This window comes from Amphibalanus amphitrite, unplaced genomic scaffold, assembly GCF_019059575.1.
Source record: "Amphibalanus amphitrite isolate SeventyFive unplaced genomic scaffold, NRLGWU_Aamphi_draft 000243F_arrow, whole genome shotgun sequence".
NCBI lineage: Eukaryota > Metazoa > Arthropoda > Thecostraca > Balanomorpha > Balanidae > Amphibalanus > Amphibalanus amphitrite.
Window position 1 is genome coordinate 639,175 of NW_024881738.1, and position 26,808 is coordinate 665,982.

The window sequence follows — 26,808 nt, forward strand, 5'->3', positions numbered from 1 at the left end:
ACATTTTCAGGTCCGGGTCAGATCATCACAGGTCACGGAAATCTTATATCATAGGTCTGTCACGTGACACATGTTTTATGGTCCATTTAGGCCATATATTTCGAATTCGATGTCGTTGATGTCTTTCGAGGTCATTTTAGGTTGAATTTACTTAGGTCAAGCCATTTTCAGGTAAAAAAGGTCAAATTTTTTAGTTGATTTTTTTTAGTATGTTGTATGATCGTACGACCAAAGATCGTAAGCAAAAGATCGTAAAGCAATTGATCGTATGAAAAAGATCGTACGACAAAAGATCGTAACGTTAAGTTCGTAAAGTAAATAATCGTATAGAATAATGTTGTAGGTAAATGATTGTAGCATAAAGCCCGTTGGTCACAAAATATTTTACGAAAAAACCGTCACGTGCGTGTGCTGCTGTGACCTGTGGGGTGCCCCTGTTGGGGTGCTCAAGTCTTATTGGAGGTGCTCTATCTAGCATTTGGGATGCTGAAGCACCCCAAATGATATACAAATTCACCCATGCTTAGGTCATCTTATACAAAAAATCCGAGGTAGAAAAACTAGGGATATTTATGACGTCATGTTATCCACCAACTGCGAAAATTTTCATGCCCACAATTATATTAAGAAATTCACAATTATGAGTGTCACTACCATGGGCTTCGATGCTAGAGCATGGATGTGGATTTTCACAAAAAAACATTGGGGCGTCTGTAGTCTGTGTCTTAGTCATTGCGTGGTTCGAGCGATGATGGTGCGCGTCGTATTGCGAGCCAGGGTCTTATGGCGCCGGTGAGTCGGCGGAGGGAGAAATTGATCAGCCTTTGTCTAGGGTTCAGAATGACGTGATATGACGTGATATGACGTGTACAGAGGTATGATCTAGGCTAATGTGGTGAAGCCGGGCAGTGCGCTCCGGGACACGAGCGGGTACGGGTGTGAATAGAGGCATCTGAGTGTACTGGACTTTTGGCATTACTACAAGCTATTTCGGCAACCATGTCACAGGAAAGCGCTGTGGCAAGTTCGGCGCTGGACATGCGGCTAATCCCCGAGTTCGATGGCGGTAACGCCTCTGTGGAAGAGTGGCTGGATAAGACGGAGCTCGTCTGTCAGCTGCGCGGAGTGTCCGACATTCAAACCGTCGTCCCCCTGCGGTTGACCGGCGGAGCCTTCAGCGTCTACCAGCAGCTGAAGCCCGAGGAGAAGCTGCAGTACTCTGCCGTCAAAGCTGCCCTGCTGCGGGCGTTCGCTGTGGATAAGTTCCAGGCGTACGAGGAGTTCACGGCGAGAAGACTTCGTGTCGGCGAGAGCGTCGACGTCTACCTGGCAGACCTGCGGCGGCTGGCCTCCCTGTTCGGCGGGCTCGGCGACACGGCGCTGATGTGCGGCTTCGTGGCCGGTCTCCCGGATGCGGCGAGGCATACCTTGAGGGCCGGCTGCCGCATGGAGAGCCTGACGCTGGCCGAGCTGGTGGAGCGGGCTCGGGCGCTGATGGCAGAGAATGCCGTCGCTGCAGCCGCTGCCGCCGCTGCGCCGGCCCGTTCCCGCCACACGCCGGCGTCATCACGGTGTTACCGCTGCGGTCGAGCCGGTCACTTCGCTCGTGACTGCCGGGCGGAGAGGAGAGCGGACATCATCTGTTTCCGGTGCGAGCAGCCAGGACACGCCGCGGCACGCTGCCCGGAACGGATGCCGGGAAACGCGTCAGGAGAGGCGGTGTCTGCGCCAACCTCCTCTCGGGCAGCCCAAGAGTAAGAGGCGCGCTACCGACGGTGCAGCTGCTGGTGAATGGGCAGCGCAGAGTGGCTGTTATCGACTCGGGCTGCAGCTGCACCATCATCCACGAGTCGTGCTGCGCGAGCTGGAGACGGTGCGGCGTGACTGTAATGGCCGTCAACGGGTCCCGGCTGCCAAGCAGCGGAGTAACGGAGGTGGCGGTTCAGCTGAAGAGCGGCGGGCCCGCGGTGACGCTCAGCGCCGTGGTAGTGCCGGACAAACCACTGGGCGTGGATATGCTGGTGGGGATGACCGGCATCGCGGCGCTGGGCGGGGTGACAGTGCGGGCGGCGGACGATGTGGTGTTCGGTGCCAGCGAGAGGCCCGACGTGGCCGTGCCGGGCCCGGGAGGGGTGCCGCCGCGATGCAGCGCCGTGACGCCCCCGGCGTTGACCGTGGAAGAGCGAGACTTCACGGTCACTTATGACGCGAAAAGTCAACACTGGACGGTGGCGTGGAAGTGGCGGAACGGGGCGGAGCCAGGGTGCCTGAGGAACGGTGTCCCCCAGTACGGCGTGCCGGCCGAGGCACGGCAGGAGTTTGATGCTGAACTCCGTACATGGATCGACAACGGCTGGCTGGAGCCGTACGACGAGACGGTGGACGGGCCGCCGCGTGGGCTGATCCCTCTCATGGCTGTTGAACAGCAGAACAAGACTAAAGTACGACCAGTCTTAGACTGCCGCGAGCTCAACAGCCATGTGGAGGCACACACGGCCGACGCTGACGTATGTGCCGACACGCTGAGGAAATGGCGGCGGCACGGGGCCAACGTCGCCGTCGTCGACCTGAAGAGGGCGTACTTGCAGCTCAGGACCGATCGTCGGCTGTGGCCGTTTCAGACAGTCGTGATTGATGGCCAAAGGTACGCTCTTACCCGTGTCGGATTCGGGCTCAACGTCGCGCCTCTCATCATGAAGGCGGTGGTGCGGACGGTGCTGCAACAGGACCCAGTGATGCAGGGCGCCGTCATACCGTACGTCGACGATCTGTGCGTCAATGAGGACGTGGTGAGCGCGGAGCGCGTGATCGCCCACTTCGCGAGCTATGGGCTCCAGTGTAAGCCGCCGGAGCGGGCTGCGGACGGAGCGCGGCTGCTGGGACTGCGGGTGGAGCCAGTCAGGGGTGGGCTGGCCTGGAGGCGTGACAACCCAGTCGGCTCACCGCCCGCGGCAATGACGCGGCGCTCCGTGTTTTCATGGTGTGGTCGTATCGTGGCGCACCTGCCGGTCTGCGGTTGGCTGAGACCAGCGACAGCGTGGCTGAAGCGTCGTGTCAACTCTCTCACACGCGGGTGGGATGACGTCACACACGACGCGGCCCTGCGGGAACAGCTGAAGCACGTGGCTGAGCGACTGGCGAGCGAGGACCCGGCCCGTGGGCAGTGGTGCGTGACTGGGCACCGCGCCGTACTGTGGACGGACGCTAGCTCGATAGCCGCCGGCGTCGTGCTGGAGAGCGAGGGAGGTGACGTCATCGAGGACGCGTGCTGGCTCCGCCGGGACGAGGCCACCCACATCAACATGGCGGAGCTCGACGCCGCCGTGCGGGGCATCAACCTGGCCCTGGCGTGGGACATGAAGACCATCGAGCTGAAGACGGACTCCGCCACTGTTCACCGGTGGGTCAGCGACGCTCTGAGCGGGCGCGCGAGACTGCGAACCAAGGCACATGGAGAGATGCTTATCCGCCGGCGGGTCGACGTCATCAGGCAGCTGGTCGCAGAGCTGGACATTTCTCTCACCGTGTCTCTAGTCCGCTCGTCTCAGAACCGTTCGGACACGCTGACCCGAGTGCCGTCCCTGTGGTTGCGTCAGGACTCGCAGCCAGCGGACCAGCGGCCGAGCGATGGACAGCCAGTGGCAGCAGCGGCAGTGGTTGGATCGGAAGTGGGAGACGGCGGCGGCGCCGTTACCGTGGACTTCCGACAGGCCGTCACTGACGTACATGTCAGGGCGGGTCACCCGGGTGTCCGACGAACGCTGTATTTCGCGCGTCGGGATGTGTCATCGTCGATTTCCCGGAAAGTGGTCAGGGAAGTGGTGACGGCCTGTGACGTCTGCCGCGCGGTTGACCCGGCGCCGGTGACCTGGAGGCACGGGTCGCTGGCTGTGGAGGGGACGTGGGACCGGCTGGCCATCGATGTCACGCACTACGGTGGTCAGTCCTACTTGTCGGTGATAGACTGTGGCCCGTCACGGTTTTGTGTGTGGAGGCTGCTGCGGCGGTCGGACGCGGCGACAGTCACGAGTGAACTCGAACAAGTGTTCGCGGAGCGAGGCGCACCGGCTGAGCTTCTGGCGGACAACGACACCGCTTTCCGCAGTCGTCAGTTCGCCGCTTTCGCTGCCCGCTGGGGAGTGCTGCTGCGTTTCCGCGCAGTGCATCGCCCCAGCGGGAACTCCATCGTGGAGCGGAACCACCGCAGTGTCAAAGTGATCGCGGCGCGGAAGAAGTGTGGCATCGGAGAGGCCGTGCACCTGTACAATATCACGCCCCGTGACGGCGGGACGGCGGCTGAGGCGCCCGCCAACGGCATCTACCGCTACCCTGTGAGGGACGCCGTGAGACAAAGAGCTACCGCCGGAGCGTCCGAGGAGGCCGTGATAGGACGGCCGCCAGCCCGGCGGGAGGGCGACTTCCAGGTGGGGGACGCCGTGTGGGTGAGGCGGCCGGGCACCCGCTGCACCGAGCGGTCGGTTCGAGGAACGGTGTCTGGCGTGGTGTCGCCGCAGGTGGTTGAAGTGGGCGGCGTGCCTTGGCACATCAGAGACCTCCGCCACTGCGGTGACACCGGGGGACTAGCAGCAGGCCCTCGGACCCTCGACCGGGGCAGCGGGGGCCCACAGGAAGCGGAGGAGGACCGTGCCGGGTCCCCGGTCGTCATGACATTCGGTTATGAGGGCGATGGCGCGCCGGGGCGCCCGGTGGAGGAGGCTGATGATGCGGGTGGTGAATGCGGCCGGTCTGAGAGCGACAGCGGCGAAAGGGTGGTGCGCCGAGGTCAGCGTAATCGGCGGCCGCCTGACTTCTTCGGCCACGTGGTGCCGATTGATGCGTTAAACAGCAGCAGCGGAAGTGATGATCTTGAGGATCAGGGTGAGGTGTAGTCTGTGTCTTAGTCATTGCGTGGTTCGAGCGATGATGGTGCGCGTCGTATTGCGAGCCAGGGTCTTATGGCGCCGGTGAGTCGGCGGAGGGAGAAATTGATCAGCCTTTGTCTAGGGTTCAGAATGACGTGATATGACGTGATATGACGTGTACAGAGGTATGATCTAGGCTAATGTGGTGAAGCCGGGCAGTGCGCTCCGGGACACGAGCGGGTACGGGTGTGAATAGAGGCATCTGAGTGTACTGGACTTTTGGCATTACTACAGCGTCACAGGCATATTGCCTGTGAAAATTTTCATGCCCACTTTACGTTATAAATATCCCTAGTTTTTCTACCTCGGATTTTTTGTATAAGATGACCTAAGCATGGGTGAATTTGTATATCATTTGGGGTGCTTCAGCATCCCAAATGCTAGATAGAGCACCTGGCCCCCCATGCCGAAGGGCCCCCCACCAAAAAATACGGCCTTTTAAAATTATTTTGGGTATAGGTAGGGTCACCACTTTGATTCATGACACTCCCCTCGGAGTTTTCCTGGATCCGCCCTTTTACATGTGTACGTGTGCACCTGGGAGCTTTGGGGTGCCCTGGTGGAGCTTTGGTGGAGCTGATTGTCAGGTCTTTAAAAAAGCTCTTAAGTATTCAAAGGCTATTTATCGCTACACAATAGGCGCCTGAAAAGCTGTTTTAGAAAAGTATAGCTGTTTATGGTGCTAAACTAGTTTTATTTATGATGTCTACTTCATTGTTGCCAATTTTATTGTCATTGGAGTTGGTTTATGGGGTGTGTAAAGGGCAAAAATATTTGAACTTTTTGCACATTATTAAGGCATTGTTCATTATAACAGCTTATGAAAGCATTAGAGTGAAATGTCAGCACTGCGAATAGTTTCGAGAGAATACTGCTACACAGTGCATATATTTTCATTATCGCTTATGCATGACGTCTCTTCCGACTGGAACATGGATTTAGTCGTATACACTTCAAATAGTATACACTCGTTTCGCCGAGCAATAAGCTCGAGAAAGGAGCGCTGCAGGCCCAATTTTCGTCCGATCGGCATGTCAGCCAGCCCCGTGTTATCCCTATGGAAGCGCCCTTTTGCACGTGCCGACGGCGCACCCCTGGTCCGATTGCGCCCATCTTTTGATACGATGGTCCGCCCCACCCAAAGTTTGTGCCCAGTAAATTTCACGTCGATACGCGGCGCCGTTCCGGCGCTTTAAGACACATAAGGCATGACACAGCGATGATGACAACTTATAATTTATTATACATGAAAACATGAAAACGGCAGCACATACATTCAATTATTCGGCACACATACAACGCGTTGCTTTTAGGTGCCATTGAGCCAACTAAGTTCTGAAATAACATCAATGTATGGTCGAGCTTACGACGGCCACTTACATACGCGAACACAGAAATTGATAAGCTTTGTATGCGCTGGAGTTGGGCTGCACCATGTGAATACCATATTTTGACTTTACGATCTTTATTTCATACGATCATTTGGCGTACGATCATTTTCCTTGACGATCTTTAGCGAATACGATCTTTTGTCCATACGAGCATTATGTCGTACGGTCTTTATCCATTACGACTTTTTGGCATACGATCATTTTTCTTGACGATCTTTAGCGAATACGATCTTTTGTCCATACGAGCATTATGTCGTTTCGTACGATCTTTATCCATTACGATCTTTTGCATACGCTCAACTGCCTACGATCTTCTGCCATACGATCTTCTGCTTTACGATATTTTGTCCGGTTACCCAGACGACGGTGATGTATCTACGTAGATGTCGCGTCAAGCGGCTGTACAGGTGACGCCACTTGTGCTGTACGCTCCTGTATCACACTCCCCAGCAGGGCTCCCGGTCCCCGGTCGCTAGTGAGCATGGAACGATTGAGGTACTTGGGCATGGTTCTGTTTGTTAGATGGGTGATACGTCAAAAAGTGTAATTTACCCATGCTTTCTATCAAAGCCCAGCCTGCATCTTTGCTGTTCACGTCTTTTGCGACAATCTTGCGATATTTCACTTTTCTGGAGAAATTCCTTTCTCCTGCGACTTTTGCATCTGGTAGCAATGTGGTAGCACATCATAACGGCAGTTCAGTGGCGTCGCCGGTAGCGTGATGTGGGGTTACGACGCTGAACTCTTAAATTAGCTGTTTAGCTGTTGTGTTTGGTTGAATTTCTGCATATCCCGCAAAAGATCACAGTCTGGATTTGTGGCATCCAAAGTGAAGCTTATTCGGCGCTATCGCATTGACTGAGTGGTCACTTCGGAAAGGATTTCCGTGGCCCACGTTGACGTTGAGGTGAGTTGAAATATTTGATAAATGAAAGTGAATTGGTGTTTACAAAGTGCTCGTTTTGATGCATTACAAGTTTTCATCCATCTTAGTTTGTTCCTAATGCATTCATTTTTATATCAAAGCATAAATTTTGGATTTGTCGACCGCTACGTGCTCGCTTCGGTTTTCGCAGGTTTTCACGCAACAGGATAGTCTTCTTAGGCCAATTTCTGGGCCGGTTCACGGGCTTTTATCGAATATGAAGCATTTCAATCAATGATTCGTCTCACTTTTGAATGTCTTAATCTAACAATGATATGATTTTTCTCAGGAAACGTTGCGCCGTGCCTGCTGGAATAATGACCCCGCCAACATCGACTCGTCCGGCGCGGGGGAGGTCACTTTCGTGAACGGCCGGATCGAAAGCCAGCAAGTGAATAATTTGCTATTGCCGGAAGAAAGTGCTGGGGAAGATGAAAGGTGTGAAAAGTGGCAATGGTGCTGAGTGTATTAGGAGAGTCGTGTGATTCTCAGTGACCGGCTGCCAAGTGCACTTAGTTTATTTTAGTTTTATCCTAGTATTTTACCCACCTGACAGACACCACAAGTGGCAAGTTTTGCATGGTGTCCTTGAATTCCTTTATTGGTCCAATTCAGGGCATGGACCATGTGCTAGCAGACCATGTATCCTGGGCACCTAAGCAAGATTTTGCCATGCTTTTGATGGAGCGACAACAAAACAAAAGTGAGTACAGCACTTGCATATGGCAACTGACTGCTGAGCCATTCCTACATGACCGTCCATATTGCCTTATTTTTACCAAATGTCAAATAAAATTTAAGCCAGAATTTAAGATGAGATTGGTTACTGAATGGTGCATGAGTTTTTCAGCCAGAAATTTGTTTATACTGCATTTATGGGACTAAATAATAAGAGACTCATATAACTCCTTAGACTTTGATGCACCACTCCATCTGGCCTGTATTGGTTTGTGACTTCTGCTGTCATCATTTATTTATAGTAGCCAGCATAGCCATGTTTGTCCATCGTGAGCTTCGTTTTCTGTCTCTTGTCTTGTCCAGTGCGTTCCTCCTAATCACTAGGCCGCTGATTGGAGACTGAAAGATGATCGTCCCCTGGCCTGACTGCGGCTGGCTCGCCCCGACCTACAGTTCGTGGCCTGCCAGCCCGACCCTGGCCGCGGGCCTCCTCTGCTGGCCGTTCAGCTCCGTTTGACATGCGGCTCAGCACGCCGCCGCTCTGTGAAAGTGGCCGGTGCGCGCGCCAGAGAGCTCACTGCCCGGCCGGCTGTCTCGCCGCTCCTGACCCGGCCGGTGTCGACTCCGGCCGAGAGCTCTCTCTGAGCCGAGCGCCGCGGAATGCGCCGCGTGCGATGAAATCGGCGATAGGCGCTGGCCGGAAGAGCGGGTCGCACCGCCGCGTCAGGCTGCCGTGGGAGGCTGCCGTCGATGTCGATTAGGGAGGGCACTGTCGCTGCAAGGCGATCGTTTGTGGAACCAGCAGGAACGGCTCCTGAGCGTTCCAGTAGCGAATGGTTTGGCAGCCGCAAAATCAACCAGCAGGCACTGATCAAGTGAACAGCTAATGGATGAATAGCCAACAGCCAGTGCCAACAGTCAGCCAGTGGCAGCCATGAGTGTTCGGGCTGCCTTAGTGAAGCTGAAACGGCGATATATTGCTGGGATTTGTCGAGGACATCGGCACCGCGTCTGTGGTCAAATGTCTTGAGCCGTTTGCCTCAGCCAGCCTCGGAGACGTGCCTGATTACGTAACTGTCGCGCAGTTCCGCTGGTTTCCGGGAAGCGGTTTCCCTTTTGTCGGCCGCCGGCGGCTCTCTGCTCGGCGGAGGCGACTGGGTGTGACCGGCCACCGGCCCCGCCCCGTGCCGGCGTCGGCGCGTGGCGCCTGGCGGCCACTCGCTGGTGAAAGTGCCACCCGCGCTGCCGGCCGACAGGGCTGCGGTCAGCACGGCGGCTGTCGGGCAGGCGCCGCGGTTGGTTTTCGACAAACCAGCGGTGTCTGCGTGTCTTTAGTTATCGTCGCTGGATGCATAAGGCAATGGACTGCCGCCTTTGGGCTGTCCTCATGCTCTTACAAGGGCACAAAGTACCAACTCTCAGCGTTGGTCCAACTCCCCCTGCGCCGGCTCTGACGCCCGATGGTGGCCAGGTCCGTCATCCGGTCGACTCGCCGCTGAGTAGTTCCACACTTTGATAACTCGCGGCCGGATCCGTGTGTGGTGTTGGCCAGTCCGTCAGCGCGGTCGCTCGGACCGGCTGGCCGAGCGCCGCGCCGCGCGGGGCTGTTGACCCGCAGGCACCGGTCGCCGGCCGACGTCACCCGGTGTGCGCCTTATCCGGGCTATCGACCGCGGCGCCTGGACGAACCAAGGTCGCGGCGCACTGTCGGTGGGACGGCCTGTCCCGTCAGCGATCGGTGGGGTGTTCTGTCCCGTCAGCGACCGATGGGATGTCCTGTCCCGTCAGGGTTCGGTAGGATGTACCATCCCCTCCTGTCCGTTCAGCGATCGGTAGGACATCCCGTCTCATCCCGTCCCGTCAGCGACCTTTGAGATGCCCCGCCCTTTCCTGTCCCATCAGCGACCGATGCGTCCCTTTCTGTCCCGTTAGCAACGTCGATTTGTCCCTTCCTGTCCCGCCAGGATCGGTGCAATGTTCCTTCCCGTCAATGGCTAGTGCTATTTCCTGTCTCACCACGCCTGAACCCATCGCCCATCGAACTCGGTTCTACTTCTAATCGGTCTATTCTTCCTTGGAACGCCGTTTCGACCGGACTGTGATGAGAAGCGCAGTTTATCTTTCACCTCGTTGCATGAGCTGTCGAGTTGGTGTCGTTCCTGCCCATTTATCTCATGGATCGTCTGGCTGCGTCATGTGGGCACGGTTTCTGGCTTCTAGCCTCAGCCCCGCACCGCACGTGAAGCAAAACAGTTTGCTGCTTGGGGTGGTGTTCCTGAGACGATTTTTTTTTTCTTTTTATGATGTTTGGATGCTCATTTACTCAGAGTCTGAGGCGTGTTAAACATCCAGCAGATGGCTGCCTGTATTCCTCAACGCTTCCACCAAAGCCGATTCGTTCGGCGGCCACGCGCTCTCTGTTCCATCCGTGGGCTGTCTGAGCGCGGCGGTTCCGGACGCAGGCACGTGGCGGCGGGGCCGGTGACCGGCGCCGCCGCGCGTGGCTCCGTCGAGTCGACGTCGACGGCCGGTCACTGCTCCTCCCGTCGGTCCGACGGCGGTGTATTTATAACGCCGCCGCCGCCGGCAAGCTGGGTATCTGGGCCGGCTGGTTGGCCGTCCGGCGGCCGGGCTCCCACAGGTGCCGCCCCCGCCCCCGCATCTGCCCCTGCCCCTGCCCCCACCCCCACCCGGTACGCCGTGCCGTTGGTCTGAGGACTTCGATACTGATCGGCTGGCTATCGATATGAATTCGAAGGGTGGGTCCTTTGAGAAAGCTGAGACGGTGCAGTTTGCGACACCAGTTTTTGGGCTCGCTCCCCATTGATTGGTGGTACCTATATCACACTTGATCAATCGCTAGCTGCTTAAAATGCTTAAATTTTGGAAGCGCGCTACTGAATGGAAAACAATTGAATTATCTGTATTCGACTCGACTAACTAATCTCTGCTGAAAAGTTTCCGAAGAGCGAGCCGTAGACAGTATTTTCAAAATATAACAAAGCTTGCGTTAACTGCAAGGCACACGCATACCAAATTGGATGACATCGTGGACAAACGGCCATAATGTAACCGCGCTTTTCCCACGGTGTCCCACGCCCGCCTCTCCAGAACCAGTACACATTTTGCTCCTCCTCACGGTAAAGCATCAATGCTATGTAAAGAGTGCAATTGTCGCATGCATGTCAGCTTGTTACACCGTCACTCCGCGTGTTTCTCGCTGGGGCTATTACAGTGTAATCTGACACAGGAAATGATACACTGCTGACGTACAACTGTAACTGTTATGCCACTGTCCAATTTTGGCGTCGTACGGGCTCCGTGGGCCCTGCAGGCACAGACAGTGGTCCTGGTCCGGAGTAGGCTGACCCTGCGCCCAGTTGGTATGGTCGAGCGCCGTGCCGTCCTGGCAGCTCCACTCGGCGCTGTCCTTCCGCAGCTGAACGCCGCCCACCCACAACTACTCGGTGCCACTTCAAGCCACCAGGCCATCCACGAACTCCTTATTGGCCACGTGTACTGACGCCAGCCGCGACCGACGGTCTATGGCCGGACAGGCGGCGGTGGCGGCGAATCACGAGACGGCCACGCCGGCCGGGATCAGGTAGCAGTTGTTGTCGTGGCGGCTCCAGCCGGTGGGGCACTCGCCGACCGACGGACTGGCAGTCGTCAGACGCTCCGTGAGGTCAATCAGGCGGTGGTCGAGGTGCTCCAGAAGGCTGATCATCCCGCGGCGCTCGGCAGTGGTGCCGATGATGTCTGTGGCGCCGCCGGACAGCGTGCAGACGATATCGGCGAGCGAGGCATTGGTGTGGCAGAGCGCCCCCGGAACCGCCACCAGCGCGGCGGCGAGCGGGATCGAAACGCTCACCATGGTACACCGAGGCATTGTAACTACAGGGGGTGATCTTATGGGCGAATGGGGCGCTTAACTGGCCAGCGCCGCGCTCACATTGCTTTTGTTTGTCGCTTCCGATGCATCTAGATTCTAGGTATAGCGAGCGAGTATAGAATTTTCATCCAACATTTCCTAGATATGTTTTGATTGAGCACAGGTATCCCTGATGAACTCTGTTTTTTTTTTCTCGAAAGCTGGAAAATATCGCACGCTTATCCAGGCTGCAAAGCGAGATACGCGTTTGATCAATGGTTCCACCACATATTTAGTGCACCTACCACCGAACCACTGGGGTTACATTAGGTTTCCTTAGTTCCCAACACTGGAATCACGCTTTGAAACTAAAGCAGGTTCTAGATGAACGACCATCTACCTCGCAGTTTCCAACCTCAGACACAATGTAAAAGTTGCGCCGACCGCCTTCGTTCCCACGCTAGTACCGCCGATATACATAGAATCACAACTTCCTCACTCTGCTTTCCTAACTGAAGTTTCTCTATTCTGTCTGGCCGGCCGTTACCTCCCGTTTTCCGCCATTAGGGCAGGTAAGTGCGCCGCCCACCGCAGTGTCCGTTATCGGTCAACTGGCCGCGTCTGTCGGGCTGCTCCTGTCGTACTGCCGACGTCTGGCCGCCGCCGCCGCAGATGTTTAAACCGTCTGTCTCCCCGGTGAACCTCTCGGGAACGGTCGTCAACCCGCTAGAGTGTGTGTTGCCGAGCCGGCGGAGGGCGCCGGCTCCCCGCAGCCGCCCGGGCGGCAATGTTTCTTTGCTGCGGGACGCAGCACGTGCCTGAGGCGGCATCTGGGTCACTGACCCAGATTCGTCCTATTGAGCGGGGCTGAGCGTCGGGCGCGGGCCGGGTGGCCGCCGCGCCATCGACTGCTCCCCCGTCGGCGCCGACACAGCGGCCGACTATTGATCGGCTTGGTCCGAGAGAGCCGCCCGGCGCCCCGCCCCGCCCCGCCCCGCCCCGCCCCGCCCCGGCCCGGTCGGCGGGACCCGGCGACCCCGGCCGCCGCGCCGAGCCGGCTGATCCCGAGCACCGGGTCCGGCGAATGACCCGGCCGCAGCGCCGGGGCTGCACTCTGCCGGCTGTTCCCGGGGCGCGGTCGCAGAGAGGTGACGAGGTCTGTTGGATAGGGTTGGGTCGTCGGCTTAGCCTGGTTGTGGACACACCTGATGAAGTTGCCATGGCACTATGTAGACATATGTATGTAGACAGGTCTGCGGGGATCAACTCAGTGAAGTGGTCGGTAGATTTGTGAAGATCCGATAGTCGTTGGAAGGTCTGATTGGCCTGCAACAAGTTGTCAATCCGGCGCTGTGTGCGCTGCAGGCGCTCTTGAGCTCTCTCCAAACGCCCTATCAGAAATAGTATCTCTCCTTATTTCCGGATAAGGCTGGCGATTGGGACCAATCGTTGCACCCGAGTGAGCTCCTTTCTGTCCAATGAACGTCATTTCCGACTGTTTCGATCGCTAATCCCTTCATATAACACAATTATCCAAACTGCCAGTTGATCCCGGAAGTGTTATGCTCTAAAATGTATTGCCGGATTGTAAAATCCTGGCTTTCGAGACATGCGTCGTTGGCTGAAAACGTTATATTTGTTTTTAAAAATTACTTCGAAACTATGTTTCTTTTATTTTCCTTAACTGTTACAGTAGCATTTGCACCACTTTTTCATGCTCCTGTTGCATGCTCCTTTCTATCCTTGCCCTAGTTTTGTACGACCGGGCTGGTTTAGCGGCCTTCATCCTCAGCCTTACCTGTCCGTACCTGCCCGGGGCACTGTCCGTTATTGGCGTGTTTCGTGCAGCGGCGAACCCAGTGACGTCATACCACTGGGTCATGTGCGCCGGTGACGTCATACCACAGGTTCAGTGGACGTCCACAGCCAGGGCGGGCCTTGTCGGCACCACCGTGCTTTTCTGGTCGCGCACGTGTCTCTTCTAAAGTCGACATCTCTTTAGGGTCGGCAGAACGGCCATAGTTACGGCTAGCCAGCAGCGGCGGAACACCTTCGAGGGGGGGGGGGGGGGAGCACTGCCGACTTTTGGTCCCATTCTTTCCATGCAACGCCCATAGGGCTAATGTTAAAATGCCAAAATCACAGGGGGCACGGTGCCCCGGTGCCCTCCCCGTTCCGCCGCCTATAGGCTTGGCTAGGCGAAGGACGATGGGTCAACTCGGATGGAGAGGTGGCGACGATGGAACGCTGGATAGGACCGCTAGCTGGGCTCCGATTGGATCGCCTGTGATCAATCCAGAATGGCGCCCTCGACCCTCCTGTTCTCTTGTGCTGTTTAGGATGCTAAACACCTCCGCCTTCTTTGAACTGACTGACGCTGTTGAATCGTTGATGAGTGACTGACGCGATTCTAACTACTGTATTCGCATGTGAGATGACTGGCAGCCATCTGTCATGACCGATGGCGACGGTGGCGATCTGTCTCCGTCGTAGTGGACGCCGTTTTGTGCTGACCTAAATCTGACAGACCCTGGCTGGTGTGTAACACACGCGTCTCCGGCCCGCCTTCGCCGCCGGCCAAGGCCGGTCCGTGTCGCGTGCTTCCTCTTGGTGTTTATGTTGGTGAGACAAACCAGTGGGGTGTGATGGTGCTGTCTTCTGGAGGGGCTAGTCGTGTTGGCCGCAGCCCCGCCCAGTGTTAGTATATCGATGGCGGAGGAACGGACCGAGTGGCTCGCGGTCCATGTGACCCGCTGATGGTGTTAGTTCAGCGGTGTGTGACGTGTTGAGGCGATACGGGAGTGGCACGGTAGTGAGAAGAGTGCACGTTGATAGCGGTGTCGGTGGGACGGTGTTTTCGTCGCTGACGTTCTGTGGAAAGAAACTCCCCTCGCGCTGCTGTCTTCGATCATTCCAGATTATCAACTTTGTGTGCTGACCAGTGCACATTGATCATTGAGCAGTAATTGGTGCCCGGTAATCAGTGATCAATTGTCACTCACTGGCACCTAGCGAGCGTCCAGCGCCGACCGACCAACTTCACTCCAAAGCGGGCAAACCTCCCCCGGGACCGCCCACGCTCGCCCGATCGTCCGATGGTGGGGCGCTGGTCAGACGGCCAGCCAGATCCATCGATTGAGCTGCGGCGCGGGCCGGGGCGGCGCCTGACGGGGCTGTCGAACCGACTGCATACTGCATGCCCGCCTGCGGACCGCTGAGTCCCGGCGGCGCCGGCGGCCGGCGGGGCGTCTGGACGGTGCGCCATGGTAACTGGACCGAACCGGCGGCCGTTACGGGCGATGGTATGTCGCCGTGTGTATGTTGCGGGTGTAGTTGGGGACAGGGGCGGGTGCTGGAATGTCTGAGTGATTCATTGAGATGAGTTGGGCACATTGCGATTAATTGCCGGGCGGGCGTATTGCAGTACCCCCAGTTTCGGCTCTTTGCCGCTGTTAGGTTCACAGTTTTGATTTATGGTCGTCGATTGACCCACGCCGCTAACTCGCTCAATTGACCACGATTCATCGGTCTGAAAACTGAATCACCAGTGGCGCCTCTTGTTCGTGATTCAGCGTATGATATCACAGTTGGCCCGCAGTCAGCAATGGGTGTGAGGACTGGCAAATGCCATTCATTCCGTACGTTGGTTTATGACTGGAGTTCAGACTCGAACTCAGACGCCGAGTCGTCACTAGGTTCTGGCCAGACGCGCAGTGGACTCTGGACTTTAGTGGCTATAAACAAACTGAAACGCTTCATTTCAACCATTTGTCGGGTACATTTCCATCATGAGATACGACGAGTTGAAGCGCCACCCAGTTTCCAATCGCGATAGGCATTCATATGACAATTACTGACGATGCTCGTAAAGCAATGAGTGAGCTAATAATTGTTTTGCTGCTTGCGACAGTGACCCTTGTTTCATCTTTCCTTGCATTGTGGGCTGCTGAAGCTGGATGTCAGGTTAGGCCTTGGATGTCCGCCCGATTCTGCCTTCTGAAGATGTGCGTGTTCTGCTCGCTCATCGGAACTCTCACGTCTGGATAACATGTGGAACATTTCAGTGTCGTGTGCGTTGTGCGTGGCGCGTCTGATGTAATTCATTTGGCAGATGTCGCTGTCAGTGTGTCCCTCCCCTGTGATATATAGGTCAGTCCTGCCCTGTATGTATGACCGCCTCCTGTTCCAATGTAGGCCAGTGTATCCCCGCCACCGTGTCAAGGCCGTCTATGTTGTTGTTGGCGGATGCAGGTCGTCCCCAGCTCGATCGGTCGCTCCGCCCTGACACCGGACCCGTCTGTGTTCCCAGGAGAGGCGGCCAAGCCGCGCGCCGGCCCCCTGTACGCCCGGTCGGCGGGCGGCGGTGGCGGGGGCGGTGGCGGCGCGGCGGCCGACCAGCCGGCGGCGCTAACCGACCGGCCTCCCTCGGACTCTGTGACCGAGGTGGGCGGATCCAGCGGGCCCGACCTGCTCACCATGCAGGCGCGCATCCCGTACCAGTTCAGAGAGCCGGCCCAGGCGCCGCTGCGCAAACTCAGCGTCGACCTCATCAAGACGTACAAACATATTAATGAGGTGAGTTGACGCCGGACGCTGCGGGAGGGAAGTCGCCGCGCGGCCGACACGCCGTCATTGCTGGTAGGCTGAAGGCTGAATGGAAACTAGACTGGCAAAACATGTCGGTTGTGGTGTGTGAGGTAGGTTCGGGTGGGGCCGCGCCCGGTTGTTAGCAGATGACTACGTGTGGTAACCTGAGCGGCTTTTGAGGCCCAGTGAAATGAAGTGGGAAGAAGACAACAGCAAGGTGTGCTCAGGGCGTATCTGTGGGGCTGTCATCCATCTTGAACTCCGGGGTGCATCTAGTGACGGCTTCTTCTGATCTGCCCTTTGATCGATTGAGCTTGAGCACATGTCGATGTTTCTTTTAGATGTGCCTGTTGAAACAGAGTCGAGCTACATATGTTTCTGATCGTGATTTGCCTGAGGCTGATCATCAACCGGTCCGCTCTACCAATGCCTGAGTCGGTGTCAAATTACCACCCCTGTTGGCAGGTGTCCGTTGCCCCGCCCTCCGTCACCGTGCCGCCACCTCCCTGCTGTCAGTTCCCGCCCTGTCTCTCCTACTCCCTCCCAGGCTGAGAGGAAGCCCCGAGACCTGAGTCGGACCCTCCCTGATGGCTGACGACTGCCTGCATCCGGCCGCCCGGGGGCAACAGCCGCTCCTCGGCCGGTGGGGCGGGGGCGGCCGCCAGCCCGCCCGCCAGCCGGCCGGCCGCTCGTCCACCGACGCCGCGCACACCTCCGGTCGGCGGCCGCGCGCACCTGTCCTCTCGGACGAGTCCACTGCGCCGCCGCCGAGGGGAGGCACCACGCCGCCGTGACGTCAGCGGCGCGCCGTCAGCTGTTGCGGGCGCCGCCCGGCCGGCCGGCCGCCGCTCGCTCGGGCCGGTCCCGGATCGAACACGCCGTCCCGTTGGAGGCCGCTGGCCGGCGGCCGCCGCCGTCTTCGTTGAACGGCGCGGCGGCCGGCGGCGGCTCTGCGGAGCGCCTTTGTGGGGCCGGGCCCGCCGCCAAGGCCGTCAGCCGGCGCCACCAGCTGACGGCACGTCATCAGTGACGTCGATAACGGCCGGCGGCGACTGCGTGTCGCGCACGGAGGGACGACTGTGACGTCACCGAGGGTCAGCGGTCACTGACCTGTCCTGACACGGTGTAACGACCCTGAGGGCTGACTCCTGTCACTACCTGCGTCGGATGGCGGTTCGCGGGTCGGAAGCGTTCTTGGAAATGTCACAGAGTCCTCTAATTCATCGAACTGACATTCTCTGGCTCTGGCTGGCTGCCTGTATTGACTGAACGAGCTTCTAAGCTCATCGGCCGCGACTCAGGCCTCGCGGTCTGTCTCAGCTGCTGGAATAGCTCGCTGTTCATCTTCTGAGCAACTTGCAAGTATGGTTAATGTTTGTAACAAGATCTAAGGACGGTAGGGGAAAGTTCCTGAACTAAGAAAGTGTCCCCACTTCGTACCTCACCTCTTCACAGCAATATGTTGGATCAGAACTTGCCATATTTTGTTTTGTTTTTGAAACAGTGTCAGCATGGCATGCCTGTTATAGTTGGATCATTGAATTGTGCTAGCAGTCATTTCTTTCTTACACCTGTTGAACCATCTTTATCGCCACTTTGATTTTATCGCTGTTCCTCCTACAAGGCTATCAAAAATACTCGACCAACTAAGCCTAGCTTTGTATTTTGTGTTTCTTCCACTTCGATTAATGCAATGTAAGGTGAGCGTCCATCTCATCAACTCATCAAGCACATTAATTGCATCAAGGATTTGCTGTCCTCTGCTTTAATTTGTGTAGGCCGACCTATGCGTCTGAGCTAACCGTGCCGGCCGGTTCACTGCAAACCATCTCACTTCAGGAAGCTTCGCAGTAGCATCGCTGACTTGCTGATTTACGTAGAAATATCGCCAGCTTGACGATTTTCCCCGGCACACCTGGCCGAATCTGCCGCCTTCCTTTTCCGATGACGTCATGTCTGTCGGTATGACGTCAGTTGACGTTATTTCTGGTGTATGGCGTCATACTGTCCTCGCTGACGTCATGACTCCGACGTGTGTGACGTCAGACCTGCCAGGAACCGGCCGCGGCCGAGTGCGTTTGTCCGACGCGGTGCGGTCCGGCCGGTTGGTGTCTGCCGCTGCTCTAGGAGCGCCCGCCGCCCCTGCTCGCCGCGCCTGCCGGCCGGCGCGCCGGCCGGCAGGCCGACGCTCGGCCGCCGCGGCGGCCGACGCTCGCCGCTGGCCAGTCGCCAGACGGGAAAGGTGGGGCGCGCCTGGAGACGCGTGCTGGCGCGGCGGCCGTCACGGCATGTGTGGGCGTCAGAACCGGACTGGTGACGACGGGAAAAACTGACCGCCGCCGCCGCCGCCGCTGGACAGCTCCGGATGGGCGGCGAGCGCAGAGACACGCCACTGTCAATGGGACATGAGTCTGTAGTGTGAGAGAACAGTTGCAGAGCTAAATGAAAGGGAATGGCAGAGCGATGTCGACTCGGAGCCCTTCAGCGATCTGCTGGGAAGCTGTGGCGCCTGGACTGGAAGTGGGATGGGTGGCTCTAATGACATAGGGCTCAATGTTTTTCGTTTAGATGCCAGGAGGGCGTCGCTAAGGTGACTAAACCTCATCATTCTCTGAATCACCAACGAGATGTTGACTCATCGCTGGCCTCAATTGAGCCCGCCCACCTGATCACTTATGTCACGGGGGAGACGAATCGAGTGTATCCGCCATCCCGACACCGTTACCCAATGACCTGTCATAATGGACGGCGATCGCTCGGCGCTGGGCTCACGGTGCACAGGGCGGGATCGCGTGCGTGCAGTGCCGGCGCCGTGTGTCTGCAGGGCGGCTCACGGCCGGCCTTGGTCGGGTTCTCTGTTACCGCCCGGTCGCCCCTTTTTGCACGCCGGTCGGGTCTTTGTGAGGCGGCGGCTCGTCCAAGCGGCTCACCTGTGCAGATGGTCGCTCTTTGTGACCTCCTTTGTGTGTGCTTGTGGTGTGATGGAGGAGATATGACAGTCGGAACGGGATTTGACAGCCTGAGGACGGGATGTGACAGTCCAGGACAGGATGTGACTGTTGAACTGTTAGCTGCACGATACACAGTTTGCAGGGCAGGATATAACCTTGAACCGCTGGCGTTTGTCGGACGAAATATGGCAGCTGGTTGACCCTCTGATTACACTGTCCCCAGGGTGGAATATGACAGTTGACTTGTGCTTTTTGCAGTCTGAGTGACAAGCTATGACAGTTGACCTATCGCTTATGCAGTCTGCAGGGCGAATTATGACAGTTGACCTATCGTTTATGTGGTCAGCTGGAAAGAATATTACAGTTGATCCGTTCGGGTCTGCTGGACGAGGTTTGACATTTGATATCCTGTCCAGTCCGTTCATTCGTATAGTGCTGGTAACTCGGCCATTTGGCGCTGATGATTGTATGTAATTATACGACGCTTTGGTTATGTGATGTGTTTGCATGTGCGCTTGATCTTCAGTATACAGCTAATGCCTTTGTTCTTTGATGATGTCATTTAATTCTAGAAGCTTTATCCGCTCGCTACAATCGGTATATCCTCAGCTTTCAGAAATGTAGTGAAAGGAGATTGTTTATCGATGTATGTGAGATATGTCTGATTCATGTGAGTTTATGTGCATTGATTTACATGTGCATGTAACCTTGTTGGGCCCATGTGGCCTGTTGTTGCATGGAAATATATGTTATGTTATGTTATGTAGTCCTAAAAGAGTCGCCAGTTATGCTTCATCGTATTTCATCCATAAAAATCCCATATGTTATAATGTCATGCATTGTCTGCACTGCCGTCAGGTCTACTACGCCAAGAGGAGGCGCCAGCAGAACCAGCGCGAGGAAGGCAAGAAGGAGCGCAAGATCTACAACGACGGCTTCGACGACGACAACCACGACTACGTCATCAAAAACGGCGAGAAGTTCCAGGACCGCTACGAGATTGACTCGCTCATCGGCAAAGGTTCCTTCGGCCAGGTATGGAGGCATAACGTGCTCTTAGATGGGAAGATTGAAGCAGTGTGACTTATGGTCACAAAGGGACTGTTCGGTGGATGTGTGTTTGATGAAGTGGCCTTTTCCCGAGGTTATTGTGCCTTTGTTTTAATTATGGGGACCGGAGGATATGGACGCCAAGCGTAGTTCCGTGTATTGTTTTCGTCCGTCAGTGCCAAAATGTAGCGCGTGCAAAGTTCTAGCCGCACATCGAAAACCATTTTCATCAAGGTCAAACTTCAAGGTCAAATTCAAGGTCAAAGGACGGGGAACTTTAAAAATGCTACGTCACCAGCGACTTTTCCAGCGACGAGCACCGATTTTAGCCAAAACCTCGTCCAAGGTCAATTGGACCATGAGGATCACGAAAATCGAACCCATTCACCCCTGAACCGTGACCTTCAAGGTCAAATTCAAGGTTAAAGGACGGGGAACTGAAAAAAGCCACTAAATTCGAGGAATCACGGTGTCTGTGAATTCATTGAATTGACTACCAGTCCTAACGGGACTTGTTGCATGGCCGGACATGCATTGTTTTGTTTTTGTCTCAGTGATTCAGAGTAAGTTTGTCGGTGTTTGTGAATACTCAATCGAGCAGAAACAATACAATGGTCGTTCAACCGACGTGTAGTTCAACCCCATATAGGGTACGAGTACCTCAACCCCAAACCCTCCCCACCTTACCCCACCCAGTCCATAGTCCAGCGACCCCATGCAGCACAGATTACGGAGTCCCCTGAGCTTTGCCCACAATTCCCTCCCACCTTACCTGTAATGTGACCCTAACCCACTCTGATAACCCCAACTATATCTTACTATCACAGAGGTGTAGGCGTGAAGCCCGTCTTTCTCTCACCGTTTCCCTCCTTCCGCCGCCAGGTGGTGAAAGCCTACGACCACGAGGAGCAGTGTCACGTCGCCATCAAGATCATCAAGAACAAAAAGTGTTTCCTGGACCAGGCGCAGATCGAGGTCCGGCTGCTGGAGATGATGAACCGGGCAGATGCAGAGAATCAGTACTACATAGGTAAGGGCTAGTCGCATAGGCAGAATCAGTAGGTAAGGGTTAGTCACATAGGCAGAATCAGTACTACATAGGTAAGGGCTAGTCGCTTAGGCAGAATCAGTACTTCACAGGACGTAAGGGCCAGTTACCTCGGCAGAACCGTTTGATGTTTTTGTTGATGAGTGGCTCGGTGATCTGGACAGTGAGAACTGAGACTAAGATTCAATGTGTCTTCTCTGATTCGTTTAAATTGTTTTATTAGGTAATACACGCAACAGAAGACTGTGCAAGATAACAGTTTATGAGTTGCAGTTCCTACTGTTTACTTTTGTTTCAAACAGGATACGATAACCGAGCAGTTGTCTCAAATTCCCGCACAACTGACCCCTCCCCATGTCATGCTCACATAGTGCGACTTCATACCACCCCTGCTCCTCACCCCCGCATGCGTCTTGTCTGCAGTGCGACTGACGTCTCCCTACGCGCCCACAGTGCGACTGCGGCGTCACTTCGTCTGGCGCAGCCACCTCTGCCTGGTGTTCGAGCTGCTGTCCTACAACCTGTACGACCTGCTGCGAAACACCAACTTCCGAGGCGTGTCGCTCAACCTTACGCGCAAGTTCGCGCAGCAGCTCTGCCGGGCGCTGCTCTTCCTAGGCACACCAGAGCTCAACATCATCCACTGCGACTTAAAGCCGGAGAATATCCTGCTCTGCAATCCCAAACGGTCGGCTATCAAGATCGTCGACTTTGGGAGCTCGTGTCAGCTGAACCAGCGGGTGAGTGAAGCGGTGGGAGACTTGGGACGCTGTAGGATAGTCTCAGCGGCCAGGTCTTCTGTGGTGCATAGAGAGTTTGAAGCTCCAATCGCATTAGTTGAGCAAACGCGATTGAGCTATCCACTCTGGAAGCCCTGTGTAGATGCTATAGATAGCTGTTACTTGTTAGTGTAATGTAGTAAGCGCTGTTTTTATCGATGAATTAATGATATTGAATTACTGGCAGGTATTGCTCAAAACATTCTCTCTGAATGTTTTAATTGACGTCATCAGCTTTATTTAGCAGTCTACCTCGGTGCAACTTAGGCCATTTTAGTCGTGTTGATTATGGTTGACTTTCAGTACCCTTGCGCGCTATCATCTGAGTGTATTTTCGTACCCGATCAATAATGACAAATATCTGTTCATAACTATGCACGTCAGTCCATATTCAGTCGACCTGAATCTTTGATATGCGGTCTTTTCTGGTCCCTGTGTTGTGTCGCATGCAGCGCTCACGGAATTATTTATACGATTGATCGCAATCTTTCGGTGGCCGCATTTAGCTCAGTGTGCCTGCTCGTCTGTGACGCATTGGACTCTTATAGTGTGATGACGTCTCCGCTTGGGTAGAACCTTACGGCGTAAACATATTGCACTGGTAGCTGATATTGTGCGTCAGCTCCTTAGCTTTTATATCTATCTAGTCCCGGCTCTCTTGTACTGACTGCACCCTTGCTCTTCCCCAGACTTAGCAGCTGTGCATCCAGTCTTATATATTGACAGCAGCTCTCATTCACTGTTAAAGATTTGCCTGCACATCCAATCTCTTTCCACCTGTACTGACCGCTCCCCTGTTGTTCCCCAGATGTACCAGTGCATCCAGTCGCGATACTGACCGCTCCCTGTTGTTTTCCAGATGTACCAGTACATCCAGTCTTGGTTCTACCGGTACTGACCGCTCCCCTGTTGTTCCCCAGATGTACCAGTACATCCAGTCGCGATACTGACCACTCCTTTGATGTTTTCCAGATGTACCAGTACATCCAGTCACGGTTCTACCTGTACTAATAAATCTGCTGCTGTTTTCCAGCTGTACTAACTAGTACATTCAGTCACGGATCTACCTGTACTGATAAATCCCTGCTGTTTTCCAGATGTACCAGTACATCCAGTCGCGGTTCTACCGGTCTCCAGAGGTCCTGCTCGGCATCCCGTACGACCTGGCCATCGACATGTGGTCGCTGGGCTGTATCCTGGTCGAGATGCACACCGGCGAGTCGCTCTTCAGCGGGACCAACGAGGTGAGGACGGGTGGTTGTAGAAATGGGCATCGCTGGTGTTTGAACAAGTTTACAGGTGACGTAACGTCAAACGCGTCAATTTAGACAACATTGTGGGCTAGTTATCGAAGTTAATGTTGAAATATGTTATGTTTGGAAGTGTGTTCATCGTGAATTCACTATAGGCTATTTTATCCCTTTACTGTATGCCTGGTCTATTCAAATACATTAGCCAGAGGGGTGTGGTAATAACTGGTGTAAGCAAATTGACCACGGTCAAAAATGCATTACCAGAATGCACTTAAGCCAACATTTTGGGATGTTCTCGTTCCTAAGTCGGCTAAGAGCTTCGGTCCAGAAAATAAATTTATCGTTGGCATCGTTGGCATACAGTAAAATACATACCAAACTCGGCCGGTGATAAATTTTCAAGACCTCAGTCCTTACTGATTTTTGAACTCGGCCTTCGGCCTCGTTCAAAAAATCCAGTAAGGACCTCGGTCTTGAAAATTTATTTACACCGGCCTCGTTCAGTATTATATAGGACCATTCATGGGCCTGGCCGTTCGGGAATAAAGACTGGTAACCATATGGCGTGCTCTCACGACCTGCATTAGTCTGCAAGTGTGCGGGTGTGTTGCGTTACTGATAGCTAATACCCACCGTTTTAACTGACCGCTCCTCCCTTCCTTCTGCCAGGTGGACCAGATGAACAAGATTGTCGAGGTGCTGGGGATGCCGCCCAAGGCCATGCTGGACATGGCACCCAAGGCGCGCAAGTACTTCGACAAGCTGCCCGACGGCAGTTACGTGCTGAAGAAGACAGGCTCGGGCAACTACCGTGCGCCGGGCACCCGCAAACTGCACGACATCCTGGGCGTGGAGACCGGCGGGCCGGGCGAGCGCCGACTGGGAGAGGTCGGCCACGGCGCCGCCGACTACCTCAAGTTCAAGGACCTCATCCTTAAGATGCTGGACTACGACCCGAAGACGCGCATCACGCCGTACTACGCGCAGCAGCATAACTTCTTCAAGAGGACGAGTGACGGTAGTACGAACACGGTGGGCGGCGCGTCCAACCCGGGCGGCTCGTGTGGCACCAGTCCGGCTCTGGAGAATGGCACCGCTGCAGGACCGACCCGCGCCTCAGCGGCCGTCGTCTCAGGTGGGTCACCTGAAATGTATCCGAGGAGAGACCTTAGGTGGACGGGCCGCCATGGCTACAGTGTCTTATGAGGAAGGTTATTGCTAAATTAATGTAGTGCACTTGACCTAGTTCCCAGAAATATTACTAGGCTAGGTTTCCAGCATTCGGAACAAACTGCTATTCATTACAACTGCAGACGGTAGATGTTGCTTCGAGAAGAGGAAGAATGTTTTGGTCTTTTCGCGGAACAGTAGCTGTTGCGCCACTTATACCGTGCTTTGCTCTTGCTTGCTTATAATATGAGCCGCAATATCGGATAATGTATAATGCTACAGCCGGGTTTTATTTCGGTTTATTTTGGCCTCGAAGAAGCCGTCTAATGGATTACTGGCGCGCTCCAGCCCACTCTCATCCAAATAATCGCCGAATGTCGGTCAAAACACTGACAGGCGTCAGACTGCGGCCGGCAGTCTCATTCGCTAATGGATTTTGTAGGAACTCTGAGAGTAAAGAATCGGCGGTATTTTTCGATTTTTTTCTGGCTTTTATTGCTCGGAATTGTGATCTGTTGACTACCTTGAGATTGAAATATAGGGGTGGATCTAACGCGTACAATTTCACAGGTTATGCAGTTCAGCTCTGTATGTTCTGTATTAAGGTGGCCGTTCACTGGTTAGGCGCGTATTCAGCGCGCAATCGTTCAGAGCCTAGCGCGCGCTGAAAACTTCAATTATTTCAACTCGTCAGCGCGTAATTCGGCGCCGACCAGCCGACGAATAATCAGCTGACTGCGCTTCATCACGCGTTTGGCGCTGAACCGCAGTCGGCGCGCAGCCCATAGACTCCAATGTTAAATTCATCGCGTAAAGATGCCCGCCTAACCAGTGGACGGCCACCTTTAGTCGTAGAATAGCTGTGTTCATTGGAATGACGGTGCCTTACTGACAGCCCTTCTTTCTACATCTGCCGCAGGCTACCCGAGCTCCCGGCTTCGCGGTGACCACGGAGGCGGCCACCAGCACCCCCACGCGGCGCTGCTGCAGGCCGGGTTCGCCGGGCCGCCTGTCTCCGGGATGGAGTGCGAGTCGCCGCTGGTGTACCGGCCCGGGGTGGCCTCCGGTGCGCCGCCCGCCTGGCCGGCCGCCGAGCCGGACCCGCTGCTGGCCGGCTTCGGGCGGCTGCCGACCGCCGCGCCGCCACCGCCGCCGGCCGCCTACCGCGCGCACCACGGCCATCATGCGCACCAGCACCCGGCGCACCGGCTGCGCGCGCTGGAGCCGGCGCCGCTGTCCGTGTGCCGCTCGCCGGACCCGCTGTACGTGAACACGGCGCCACCGCCGGCCGACGGCGCGCCGCTCAACATGCAGCTGTCGGGCTACCAGTCGCACCAGCTGCTGCCGGGCCACGGGCCGCTGCCGCCGCACCAGGCGCCGCCGCCCTCCTCCGCCACCGCCCAGTACGTCAACACCGGCTTCCTGCTGGGCTCTGGGAGCCTGGCGGCGCCGGCAGTCAGCGGCGCCGAGCCCTCCTCCGACGGCAGCCCCATGCTGGGAGTGTGCGTCCAGCCCAGCCCGCTGGCCAGCCACTGATAGTGAGCGCCGGCGTGCGGCGCCTCCGATGGCCCGCCGCCGGCCGCTCCGCCCCCGCCGGCCGCTCGCACCATGTCCATACTGTACACACCTGCCTCGATCTCATCATCACCCCGGGGGGAGTGGGCGGAGGCGCCGCCGCCCAGCCTGCGCCCGCCGCCGCCGCCGCCGCGAGTTGCCCGATAGTTGTGATACAAGTGTCTCGCTGATTGTCACTGCCCGTCTGGCCGGCGGCGCCGCGGCCGCCGGCCGGCAGCTGCAGGGATGACCCGAAGGCGGGCGGTGCCGGAACTGGAGAGTGAGCCAGCGGCGACGGCTAGCTACTCATGTTTCAGTTCCTAGAGGTCTCTGCCACGCCGCGCCGCGCCGCCGTGTGTGTTGTTTTATCTGGGCGCCCGCCGCTGACGGGTTTTATTGTGAGGTGTACCGGCGCGTTTTACCGTGTGTCGACCGTCACTGATCCCGCCCCGTCTTCGCCCGCCGAAGACCCGAGGGACCGGCCAACACTGACCGCAATTTTGTTATACAATCACGTGATCAAGCGAAACAGTTAATTGTACATACTTCGGAATACAAGGCATGAACTGCTTGCAGTGCCGGCATGTGATGGCTGAGCTCGGCTGTTTTGGAGTTAGATTAATCAGACA

At 56.0% G+C, this 26,808-nt stretch overlaps 3 protein-coding genes across 3 annotated transcripts; all 3 read left to right on the forward strand.

Moving 5' to 3' along the window:
- The first annotated feature begins 999 nt into the window (after nucleotides 1-999).
- On the forward strand, nucleotides 1,000-1,771 carry LOC122386214. Its single transcript, XM_043375199.1, has 2 exons — nucleotides 1,000-1,671; nucleotides 1,744-1,771. The coding sequence occupies exons 1-2, from the start codon at nucleotides 1,000-1,002 to the stop codon at nucleotides 1,756-1,758; spliced, it is 687 nt and encodes a 228-aa protein (XP_043231134.1). The 3' UTR covers nucleotides 1,759-1,771.
- A 118-nt stretch (nucleotides 1,772-1,889) lies between these two features.
- On the forward strand, nucleotides 1,890-4,889 carry LOC122386211. Its single transcript, XM_043375197.1, has one exon. The coding sequence runs from the start codon at nucleotides 1,890-1,892 to the stop codon at nucleotides 4,887-4,889; it is 3,000 nt and encodes a 999-aa protein (XP_043231132.1).
- A 2,119-nt stretch (nucleotides 4,890-7,008) lies between these two features.
- Nucleotides 7,009-26,775, forward strand: LOC122386195 (dual specificity tyrosine-phosphorylation-regulated kinase 1B-like). Its single transcript, XM_043375149.1, has 9 exons — nucleotides 7,009-7,220; nucleotides 7,528-7,941; nucleotides 16,097-16,362; nucleotides 20,184-20,360; nucleotides 21,258-21,405; nucleotides 21,877-22,163; nucleotides 23,300-23,446; nucleotides 24,125-24,590; nucleotides 25,545-26,775. The coding sequence occupies exons 2-9, from the start codon at nucleotides 7,818-7,820 to the stop codon at nucleotides 26,159-26,161; spliced, it is 2,232 nt and encodes a 743-aa protein (XP_043231084.1). The 5' UTR covers nucleotides 7,009-7,220; nucleotides 7,528-7,817; the 3' UTR covers nucleotides 26,162-26,775.
- Nucleotides 26,776-26,808: the final 33 nt, after the last annotated feature.

Excerpts from the sequence above, each read along its gene's own strand:
- LOC122386214 (XM_043375199.1), top strand. The coding sequence starts at position 1,000 with ATGTCACAGGAAAGCGCTGTGGCAAGTTCGGCGCTGGACATGCGGCTA.
- LOC122386211 (XM_043375197.1), top strand. The coding sequence starts at position 1,890 with ATGGCCGTCAACGGGTCCCGGCTGCCAAGCAGCGGAGTAACGGAGGTG.
- LOC122386195 (XM_043375149.1), top strand. The coding sequence starts at position 7,818 with ATGGTGTCCTTGAATTCCTTTATTGGTCCAATTCAGGGCATGGACCAT. Across the intron at positions 7,942-16,096 it reads GGAGCGACAACAAAACAAAA|GAGAGGCGGCCAAGCCGCGC; the intron begins GTGAGTACAGCA and ends CTGTGTTCCCAG. Across the intron at positions 20,361-21,257 it reads GCAAAGGTTCCTTCGGCCAG|GTGGTGAAAGCCTACGACCA; the intron begins GTATGGAGGCAT and ends TTCCGCCGCCAG.